Source organism: Ambystoma mexicanum, chromosome 10 (genome assembly GCF_040938575.1).
Source record: "Ambystoma mexicanum isolate Mex_15411 chromosome 10, UKY_AmexF1_1, whole genome shotgun sequence".
NCBI lineage: Eukaryota > Metazoa > Chordata > Amphibia > Caudata > Ambystomatidae > Ambystoma > Ambystoma mexicanum.
The window spans coordinates 309,836,558-309,848,637 of NC_090932.1; the positions used below are offsets into that span (position 1 = coordinate 309,836,558).

Here is a 12,080-nt window from a genome sequence, read left to right on the forward strand (position 1 = left end):
GACGCTACCACCTCTTCAATATTCGCAAAGTCTGCTCTTCTCTCACCTTCCATGTCACTAAACTTTTAATCTCCTCCCTCATCTTCTATTGCTCCTCTCTACTCTTTGGGCTACATACTTCTCATCTTGCTCCCCTCAAATCTACCACTCAGCCGTCCGTACCCTCTGTCTCCTTGCCCCGCATGACTCCCTTTCTTCTTCACTCTCCTTCCTTGGCTGGCTTCCCTTTCACTCCCAACTTAAATTTCATTTCCTCTGCCTAGTCTTTAAGTCCCTCCACAATCTGGCTCCCCCTCATCTCTCCTCTCTTTCTATACTCCTTCCGGCTCCCTTCGTTCAGCTGATCACTTCCTTCTCACCGTCCCTCCTCCCCATGTGCCTCCTCCCGCTACCGCTCCTTTCAGCTCCTAGCCCCCCTCCACTGGAACTCCTTACCTCTTTCAATCGCTCTATACCTACCTTTTCCTCCTTCCGCACTTCCCTGAAATCTCTCCTTCTCCATTCCCCACCATGAATCCTACCCCACCTCTTTCTCTCCCCTTCCCTTGAATCTTCCCTATGATCCTCACTGCCCTCCCCCTTATCCTCCCTCATTTTCGCCCTCCTACCCCTTCCCCTTCCCTCCTCCTTCCCATCCTCACCCCTTCTCTATTCCCCCCACAGATTAATTGCTCCACGTACAGTTTTTATTGGTTCGATTCATGATGGTAAATAAAACATTGCTTCTACTGTTATAATGTTCTATGTATTCTGTTATAATGTAAAGCGTTTTGGATGAAAGCGCTATATAAACAAATAAATACAAGTATAACTAGGGCATTCTTGTTACTGAATAACCCTCTAGTTATTACCATTAGGGTCTACCGCCCTTGAATTACATACAGTATTCAAAAAGTCTAACTAATATGGTTTTACTCCCCATGAATAGCATCCTGCCATTCTAAATGTGCTACATTAAGGTTGGCGCACTTTGAACGGGATACTGCTATTCTGTAGAAGGTTTATACCTTGATTTGCATACCATAAGTATTTGTTGGTTTTTATAATTGTGTTCATGAATAATAGTATTTAATTTCCTAAATATGCATCTTTGCCCATGTGTATATAAAATAAACTTTTATTTTTTACAATACATACGTTTGTCAGTGTTTCTTTGGACCATATGTATGCTACAATTCCTTTGTACCCATCTACAGCCCCATCTCCCTCCCAAGATAAGCTTGGCTGTTCTGTCCATGTTACCAACATTTCAGGTGGTACAGCCTTATAATAAGAGGGAGTTTCAATACTCAGATTTATCAGTGTTAGGTTGCCCTCTGCTGTCCAAATGGCAAAGTGCACCTCTGTGTGCCCTTCCAATTCAACACCAGATATCATTTTGATAAACAGAATGAGACTGGTTCTAGGCGGTCACCTTCATCTTCCACTATCGCAAACATTTGGAATGATTTCAAGTTACTTCTTTTCACCCCCACTTCTCTTGACACAGGGCATGGCGGTACCAGTGTCAATGAACAGTTAATGGCCGGCTAAATTTTTCATGCTCTAAAGAGCGAAACGCTGTAGGCCGAATGCCTCCTCACAAGTTAAACAAAGTAGGTGCTGTAATTGCGCTACTACACAATCATATGCCATCACAAGGACTCTGCAACGGAACATGGTTGACAATTACGATATACAAAGACATCATAGAGGCCCGCGTAATCAATGGAACTTAGATACTGTTCTTATGCCACGCATACCTCTCATTCCAGCTGATACAAATATGCCTTTCAAGTTCAAAAGAAGATAGCTACCTATACGTTTAGCCTTTTCAATAACCATTAATAAGTCACAGGGACCTAAACCCTCTTCCTAGAAGTGATCAGTGGGGGCCATTCAGTAATTCTGATATTTAAGAACCACTGTTTATATGCTTCTGCCTGTAACCCTGCTCTTCGCTGTTGCGCACACTGTTTATGCTTTCTGTAACCAAGATACTACTGGTCGCCTGTAACCTTAATCAAAGTTCCTACATAATCCTGTAACAGCGCCTCAATGTCCACAGGCTGCAAGTGCGCTCTACAAATGCAAATAAATAAAAGAAGGGGGACAAAAGTGACCCTATGAATTATGGACCTTTAAGATATTCCAGAATGGCGTATGTTATGCCGGGAACGTCTGATAGTTTTATAAAGCGGCTGGTGGACTTCAGAAAAACTGTCCTAACAATCTTCATGCAGGTAACTGACTTGTAGTTTAGACGCTGAATTGAAGCTTTGCTTAACCTTATGTTGGAACTGTAAGTAAGGTCGGATTCTTTTTCACACAGTGCTGGATTTTGGGTGGAATTTCTTGATTTCATATAACACTGGCGCATATTTTGTCTCTTTCCTACTTGTGGCATCTGGATTTCTGGTGCAATAGACGTTGGCAACTGGTCTGGATATTGGAAGTGTTATCAGCATTCAGAATGACCTATTGGATTGAGTCCTTAAGCTCTACATGAGCATTGAAAAAGACCTGTACAGGTCGAAACAGGTGTTGGCTGAGATTCAATTATTTTAATATGGAACACAGCAATAAATAATTTTCCAATTGTCAACACAGATTTATTTGGATAGCCTGTTCTACCTCACATTGGGAGCAAACGCTGGTGAGGGCTCCCAATTACTCAACACTATTGTTTGTGGCGTTTGGACTTCCCTACAAATGGGTCCAGACCCGTGCTGCCCCTCTGCATATAACTAATTACATTACGCAGATAGCAGGTGATACAGAGTTGCTCATGCCTGAAGGAGCCTTTTGTGTTTTTCCGTCATACAATGGTGATCCTGGCAACAACAGAGAAAAATAAGTTAAAAACATACACAGTGATGTAAATCCACAATAATAATCAAACAGTTTAACAGTAGGTGAACTGTATTCTAGAGCTCCAAGCTCGGTTGGAGAATCCTTCTTTGAAACTACTGCATGTTCTGCTGCATTTCTGTTAGTTCACTACAATTCAGAGAAATGAGCTATGGCTGTGAGACAGAGGCCATAGAAGGGCTACGGGCACTTTGGTAGTTTACCATGAGCTTGCTTTAATTAGGCTGGAGATATTGAGGCTCAAGGACAGGCCTTAGAGAATTCCTCTTGCCAAAATATCACTAAAACCCAAAGAACTGAACAGAGATCAAAGTTCCAGAGCAAAATTTCATTTTTATACCAGTTTAAAAAAAAAAAAAAACACAAGACCTACTTGCTTGCCATGTTACTGACATTTCAGGAGCTCGCTGACCACAAAAACACCCTCCTCCTCTCCGGCCTCACTGTGTTTCTGCAGCCCCACAAGGTCCATGAGACAACACATTTCACATTCACTCACCCTCATTGTCACACTAACTAGATTTCCCTATAACTTTAAGCTCCAGACCCTTTGCCTTTTGTACCTTTTACATTCTTATGTGCTTTTGTTGATGGCTTGATTTGTGGAGAGCTTTTCTTCTGTTCCTCTTGTTTCTTCATTTGTTCTGGTATTCTTTCCTCCTTTATGTTCGACAAGTTGCAAGAGGCCGGCTCCTGCAAGGGAGGTTCCACAGTAGTACCCAGCCAGCGGGTTGGCGAGGAAGCTCTAACTTCAACATGAGTTGCTGGTTCTGTAAAACCATATTTGTGGTTAACCAAGTGTGTAAAATAAAAAGTTATACATGCCAGTTTCAAAATGCGGGCATCTCAGGAAGACATGTAGTTTCTTGCTTAAGACAAACTTTGCAACACACTTTCTCTCCCAGCCAATGTCATAACATTCCAAACTCTTGACTGTAATCATTTTATGTATCAAAAAAGGTATGTATTCAACTATCTTAATATACAAGTAAAATTGTTATTCTTTAATTCGAGAAGATTTAAGCTTTTTGAAAATAATCTTCAAAAATGCACTTATGACAAACAGGCTTGGTAAATGAACTTGTTCATTAATTTTCAGCACCTGGACAAGGCTCTGAAGCTACTGTGATGGGGAGTGGGTACACTATAACCGCCTATGAACAGAACAGAACCAGAACCAAACCACATTTGGGGCATGGAAACAGACACGTTCAGTTTACTCAACACAAGTTAGTGTGCACCTCTTGTCGAGGTATCGTAAGATTCTATGGCAAGAAATCGTTCCGGTGTAGCAACAGAAAAGCAAATAAGTTGTTTAAGGTAAGTAGCTTAAATCCAGGTAGCAAGGCCTATTGTGTTAGACAACCTCATTCTTTTGAAATTTGAATTACTTACAAAAATAGTTTTTCGGTAAAGGTACTTTAGTCAGATTCTTAACCTTAGCATACATTGTCTGAATTTGGGGTGGCGCACAGGAAACTTGCCCAAAATCAAACAAAAACAACCCATATCAGGGCTCTTTGAGGGAACTGATTTGTTATTAGGATAGAGAAGGACAAACACTCTTTTCATGGAGTAATTCATCCAAACAAAAAAGTTACATTAACAGAGCAAAACATTTCTCTCGCTCTCAAGGAAAAATCAAATGATTCCATTTGTGATTACACTGAATGATGGCATACTGGAGCAGACTGACTGAAAAAAGTTAAGGGTCTGTTTTTCCAGTTTTCCAATAAATGTGGATCCTTTTCAAGGTGTGGTTAAATCCCTTCCAAGGTTTGCCGACCAGCAAGGTTTTAACTCGGGAGAAGAGTATCAGATAATGGATGACAGTCCCTGGGTGGTATAGGCAAGATCCCTGGTCACTTACCCATGGTGGCCATAATGAAGCAGGGGTCATATGCTATAATAAACATCAAAATAAGGAAGACCCATCATCACCCCCGCCTGTTTATTCCCAGGAGTTCGAACAGAAGTAGTCAGGGAGAGTCACTGCCGAACATAGGCAGACCAAAACTAAATCAGAGAAGTCACTACTTGCAGCTATGGTGGAGGCTATGTATCAAATACTTCAGTTATATGCTGTTCTGCAGCCGCTTCAGTTCCAGTTCGGATGAAGATCTGCAAAGGAAAAGTTATTCAAGCAGTCAATAGTTCATGAAGAAAATACAGGAGCTCAAGGGGAGCCTACCTGACAGTACACAGGCTGCAAGGCCAGCAGAGAGGAGTTGAGGTCAACTCTTACTTGAAGAAAACAACTCTTTCCAAACTAGGAAGCACCGAAAATGGCACCAACTAATTACACTCAAGCCCCACAGTACATTAAAGATGATGAAGAAACTGTAGCTTGTTTCCTTCTAGGTGCAACGTTGCAGACCCTCGTGGTGGTGAAAGCTGAGACCTTTGGCAAGCTTCTGTGGCAGCACTCGGGAGAAGGTGTCAGCAGCAATGGAATCAGTTCACTTCAGTGGCTCTTTGTTGTGTTGGCGTGTTTTTTTCAGCGCCAAGTAGAAACAAATATCGCTGGCTGAATTCTCTTCGATCACTCGGTCCTGAACTCTGGCGAGGGGACTTTGGTGAAGAATTCTTGCCTCTGGAGGTCCAAACGGATGCCTGCATAGTTAAAGCTGGATTTGATCTTCAGAAGAGGATGCACTCGATAATGGTCCAGGTACCCCGGATATTGTTTATCTGCGGCCCAGGAAAGTTGCAGGACGTTGGGGCTAGCCTAAAACGAAGATCTTAAGGCTAGTTGGTCCCAATAGTCAAAGGGAGGAAGTCGACCTTGGTGGGTCTTCCCACTCGATTTGAAAATGGGGTCAGCATAGCTGCAGGGCTTCACCGGTGCTGCTGCGGTCCTGGAAGGTGCTGCTGCCGTTTCTGGTCGTCATCTGCTTGGGATTCCTTGTTCCAGTGGATGACTCTGCTTGGAGTCCAAAAATCTTCGCCTTATATCCTGATCTTGTGCTTGTGTCAAAAACATCTAGTGGCCTACGCAATCTTTTGTCAGCACTATGCAGTTATTTTAAAGAAAATGAATTAACTATAAATACTGCTAAAACACAGATTGTCACGTTTATCCCTAAAGGTCTACACAAGCATTTGTTAGAATGGCAAATTGAGAGAATTCCCATAAAGATAGTTCCAAATTATGTTTATTTGGGTGTCATTTTTGACGGCTGTCCCACATTACATTCACAGTTGAACAAAATTAAGCAGAAGCTAATTATAGCAATCTGTCAAACTCGAATAATTGTATCTAGGTATGGTAAATTCACACTCAAAGCAGCCCTTCTATTTTGGAATCAAAATGTTGTTCCAACTATTCTTTATGGCTTGGAAACGCAAATCCTACCAAATGGTTTTCTTAATCAATTAGAATCCAAATTTTGGCGAGCCATTCTACATTTACCACAATGTATTCCGGGGGCGATGATGCGATATGAATTGGGCATAATTTCATTAACTGCCCAATATAATTGGCGCTTATGCACACTGTTTCGTAAGTGTTTGCTCTCAACACAAGATAATTCTGCTTTGTCATCTATCTCCAAATATATACTAAACTCAGCAGAAATATTCCCGAAACAGTGGTCCACAAATGTTCTCTCTGTCATGGTGAAGGCCGATATTTCACTGAGCCTTTTATTAGACCATCCACAGAGAGCAAAAAAGAAAGTCCATATGATGGACTGGATTGAGACCCGTGAAAAATGTTTAACTTATAAAGATTTTGATACTGCTATATTTGGACCTAAACCATATAAAGACACTGCCTCGTACTTGTGCTTGGCTCCCTCCTCTGTTATTAGATCTGATATCTTGAGGCTGCGGTTTAATATCTGGCCCACTAGGGAAGTCAAACTAAGAAGGAGACAAATTACACCAGACCTTAATTGGTGCAGGTTTTGTCAAGATACAGCAATTGTTGAAACCTTGCAACATTTATTATTGGAGTGTACAGCCCCTAAACTCTTGAGTTTAAGAAATATCCACTTTTCCAAATATTTTGCGTACTTTGCACAAATAGACCCAAGCAACAGATGGGTCGCTTTGGCTGCAACTGAATGTATGGGCATAAGGATTGCTACCAGTAATTTTTTTAAATCCTTAAATATGGAATGACCGATATACAGTATATTAAATTAAATGTTAACACTTGAAAGATGGATGTAACTGTAATTGCAAATGTATGTTTAATTGACTTATTGCTCATGTCAGTGTTTTTACTTAAGAAAGAATGAATTTTTGTAATATGTATAAATTGAAAAAGTTGTTGTAAATGCAACTATATTCAATAAAAAAAAAAAAAAAATATCCTGGACATCCATTCACTTCCAAGGATCTGTCACTCACCTGTGGTAGACTGCCCAGATAGAACTGGTTTCAGTCAGGAATACTGTTAGGCATGATTGTATGCAGTACTCTTTGGGTGCACTACAATAACCTTTAACTCCTGGGAATAGGGACACCCAACCTTTGGCATAAGTCTGAACTACACAGGTTGGCAGTCTGATCGAGCAGCCAGGCTTATCTCAAAAGGGATCAATGTGAGCAGCAATGTTGTGACAACGTTTCACAATACAGTTATCCAAAAAAAAAAAAACACATACTCAAGGTTTCTTGATAAAACAATTATTAATTTATTTCACAGTTAGTTATATAAGCTTTCTTCAGAAAGGGAGCAAAACATGCAACACTTGAATATACTTCAAAACACACTCTTAGTTTCTCTAAATCAGATGACACCCATTGGGGATGGCACAAAGACACTTCCTACACCCTCAGGTGACTTAAATAGCTAGGACACTGTGGACATTGATTTATCCCTGGTATACTTAGAGCAATACTGCATTTGGTGAAAAGGATAGAATAGAGGAATAAAACAAAGGTTAACAATTCATAAACAGGTGAGCACTTTTTAACACCTTCCAAAGCACAAAGTCAGAGGTAAAGAGGAGTCCCTCAGGGAGCCAGCATAGCCAATGTTAATTGCACAATGTCAAGAGGAGCTGAAGATCTTTCTCTGCAGGTACGTAAAAAGTCTAGCAAAATCTTTTTAGAAATGTTTGTAAAAAATAGAACACTTAAAGGGTCACAAGCTGAGAGGCTTGTGAGGGGCAGAGCTTTAGCAACTCTGCAAAGTAACCAAGACAGGTCTCAACTGAGAGCAAGTGCGGCTACACAACAAGAGTTTAGTTCTTAGACTTTACAGTACCTCTGGTTAGAAGAAATAGTTCAAGCAGGCTTCTGTTCCTGTGCAGTTCTGCAGATCCTGTTGTTCCTGAGTCTCAGTCGTGGGGACAAGAGGGAGGACGTGTGGGGATTCCTGCTCTGCAATGGGACGGTCAGCGGCAGCAATGGTCAAAATTCAATTCAGCGGTTCTTCGGTGTTTCAGCTCCTCGCGTCTCACAGCAAATAGCAACACTGCGGTTCTCGGATACCACTTAAGACTTTCCCGACATCTGGGGTCCAGCACTCTGTTGAAGTGGCTCAGGCTTGGTCAGTCCTGCAAGAGGGGAGTTCGGTGTATCATCCTAGCGCTCGGGTACGACTTAAAAGCAAGTCACACAATCTGGTGTCCCTCTTCCTGGCACTTCGGTTCCAGCAGCAGTGGAAATGTAACCAGCTTCGAGAGGATGTCCAAACATGCTTACTCTGGAGTCGATTGGTCCCACCAATTCAAAAGGGAGAAGTCGTCCTTGCAGGGCTTCTGTAGTCGAGGTGAATTTGGAGCTTCAGCAAAGCAGCAGGGCTTCACCGGGCAAAACAACGGTCCAGGAGTTGCAGTAGGTGTCTCTTCCAAGTTCTTCTTCAGATTCCTTCGTCCAGTGGTCGACTCAGCCTTCTAAGCCAAAAAGCCTTGCATTTTATGCAGGTTTCTCCCATTCATTCCAGCCTCGCTGTCAATCACACAAGAGGGTGGCTGTCCTTGTCTGACAGCCAGACGGCCAATCACCTTTGGGTGCATTCCTGTAACCAAGAGGATTAAGCACAGGGAGTTTCGGGCACCTCCCTCACTTCCTGCCCCTACCAGACATGCTGGAGCCAGAGGTGGGCTTCACTCGTGAATCCCGCTAAAGACAAAACGAACAAAGAGACCAAACCTAGTTTGGTATGCAGAGTAAATCTCAAGAAGGACCTTTCCACAAACAACCGCCGAAAAAAGACGACAGGGCCATTTTGACGAAATGGCCACCAATGGGTGCCTTACTGTGGATGCGAATGCAGCCCGCAGTAAAAACACACAATGGTAGTAAAAAGTAAACCACTGCAACCATTAATTGTAGAAAGGGTAACAAACATTTTAAATGAGAAACTAGACAAAGGGGAAACTAAGTAACCCCTCCAGCACCCTTTGATAAAATAGTGTGTGCTGGGACTAGAAAGTTACAAATTGTAAGTAATCAATTTCACTTCACTGCTCTTGAAAACAGCAGTTTCACCAAGAGAAGGTATTTAAATCTTTGGGAAATCTAAACGACTTCCCTGTGCCACTGCACTGAAGGTGCTGTGACAATGTAAAGATGATGGATTTTGTCAGACTCCAAAGTTAAAAAGAACGCAGAATTTAAATGACATGAGAGATAAAAAGTCTTAAAGTCCAGCAAAAGAGCTTGGGGTCTCTAAGGTAGAAGGGAATTAACATTTCTGAGAATTCTCCCAAACACACAACTAAAGACAAAGGACATTGAAGTTTGGGGCTCCTCCCTCACTTCCTGCCTTCTCAGACACAGTGGAGCCCTGAAGCCTGCCAAAGGCAGAACTCACAAAAAAGTCTCAAATCTACCAGAAGGAATTGACAAATGAAAAATGGCATTAAAAGAAGATCGGGGCCATTTTGAGAACATGGTGACCCATGGGTGATGTACTGCAGCTTAGAAATAAGCCTGCCAGTGACCTGCATAAAAGATAGTAAAAAGAAACCACTGCACAGGCCATACAATGTAACCCCCCCCCCAGCACTCCACATAAGGTGGTGTGTGCTGGACCCACAAAACGACAAGGTAGGCAAGATAAACGTTATTCTACTATTCTTGGGAACTGTAGTTCGCACAAGAAAATGTATTTAAACAAAGAGAAATCAAAGGGACTCCTCAGTGACACATCATAGAGGGTGCAGGGGTCATCAAGAAAATAGCAGATAACTGTATTCCCATATAAGATTAAACAACTCCATAAAACAGGAGGGAATAAAAATGACAGTCGGAGAAAAAGAATTAAGTGAGTGGCAAAACATTCCACTCACTCAGGAGTATAAAATCAAAAAAGCCCAGATCCAGCAAAAGTGCTGGCGGTCTCTCAGGCTAAAGGGAATTAGCACAGAAAATGAACATTCTCCTTAATACCCTGCATGAAGACCCTGCCTTTTGAAGTGCCCTGAACCATAGGCTGACCAGATTCTTCATAGGATACCCCGCTACATCGATCGCCATCCCAGAATGAGCTTTGGGACTCTGTTGAACATTGGCTTACAAAACTAGAAGCATTTCCCCTTGCAGTTGCAGGGATCCACTAAGAAGGGGCTTAGAACAACCATTTTCTTTGTTTCCACCACAAGGGTCAACCTCTGCCACTTCTAAGTAGCGGCCATCACTGTTTACCGCCTGAATCATGTCCTGGGGGCCCTCTGAGGTAGTCAATGGAGTGGTGGTCCTTTCATCAGTCCAGTAGAGGTGTCCAGTGTCAGAATCGATCCATCGGTGCACAGAACTACCGAATATCTGGACCAAATACCTGAAGCCGAAAGCGACCTCGGCATTCAAGAACTCCAGACTTCCGTTATCGGCATCAAGGCACGAAATAAGGGGGCCTAGCTCTTTCAGAACTGCTTCGGTGGTCCATGAGTGAATCGGAGTACAGGTGAGTGAGTAAGGAACAGTTTACTTACCTGTAACTGTTGTTCTCCAGCATGGGCATGGCATGGATTCACATGCTCATAAATATTCCCCGTCAGGCTGGGAATCCTCACTAAATAAAAAAATTAGTTACAGTTTCGTTTCTGAACTGTCTTTCTACTAATAACCAATCACTGGTCTCTGTGTCATACTGCCCCCAGACAAGGACTGCCCTCTACCTAAGCCCCTCCTCTGGCAGTCATCTTCAGATTTGGTAGCACGTAAAGTGGCAGTAGGAGCAAGAGAAGAGCCGCAGAGGGGTTGGAGGGAGGGTTCCCATGTGAATCCATGCCAGACCCATGCTGGAGAACAGTTACAGGTAAGTAACTTGTTCCTTCTCCAGTATGGGGTCTGGCATGGATTCACATGCTCATTAATACAAGAATACATAGCAGTACGCACATGCAAAACCACAGGAGGTTGCAAGGCTCAACATTAAGCATCTCTTACCTCCTCACCAGGCTCACCTTCAAGCGAACATGTTGCGCAGCACTGCTTCGCCGACTCTGGGCTCCTCCCTGGAATCCCAGTCGACGCAGTAAAACTTCGTGAAGATGTGAGTCGACCTCCACGTAGCAGCCCTGCAGATGTCCAGCAGGCGCACACCAGACAGGAACGCCGTAGCAGCAGCAATCGCTCTGGTCGAATGGGCTCTCGGATGTCCGGGCAACGGTCGGTTTGCCATCCAGTGTCAGTGCACCATGCAGCTGGAGAGCCATCTGGAAATGGAAGACTTGGAGAGGGCCTTTCCTTGGTTCACAGTACCAAAGTTCACAAACAGCTGCGATGTCTTCCGAAAACTCTTCGTGCGGTCCACATAGAACTTCGGCGCTCTAGCCACATCCAGCAAGTGCAAAGTCCTCTCAGCCGGCGACGGGAAGAAAACAGGTAACACTAAGGGCTCGTTGAGATGGAAGTCCGACGGCACCTTGGGCATGAAGGAGAGGTGCGTCCTCAGCACTACCCTCGTCTCGTGGAATGTCATATACGGAGGCTTACAGGAGAGGGCCTGGATCTCTCTCACTCGTTGTGCAGAGGTAATGGCCACAAGAAAAGCTGTCTTCCACGATAGGAATTTCAGCTGTGCCAAATGCAGAGGCTCAAATGGAGACCCCATGAGCCTCGTCAGCACCACATTGAGCTCCCACGGCGGGGCCGGGGCCTTCACCGGCGGGAACGAGCGGAACAGTGCTTCCATGAACTCCGACACCAGGCGGTGGAACCAGAGCGACGACTGCCCCAGAGTTCTGGTATAGCGGTAGATAGCCACCAGATGAATTTTGAGGGAGGCATGCGACAGCTCCGCCTTGGCTAGCGACAGCAGGTAAAGC

At 43.6% G+C, this 12,080-nt stretch overlaps 1 protein-coding gene across 5 annotated transcripts in view; it reads right to left on the minus strand.

Moving 5' to 3' along the window:
• Positions 1–12,080, minus strand: part of GIGYF2 (GRB10 interacting GYF protein 2) — a 2,415,541-nt gene that overhangs the window by 1,157,890 nt on the left and 1,245,571 nt on the right. For all 5 annotated transcript variants that reach the window (XM_069617902.1, XM_069617899.1, XM_069617900.1 and 2 more), the window contains one exon: positions 3,414–3,620. In XM_069617902.1, coding sequence (XP_069474003.1) covers positions 3,414–3,620 — 207 coding nt within the window. The remainder of the gene's footprint in view (positions 1–3,413; positions 3,621–12,080) is intronic.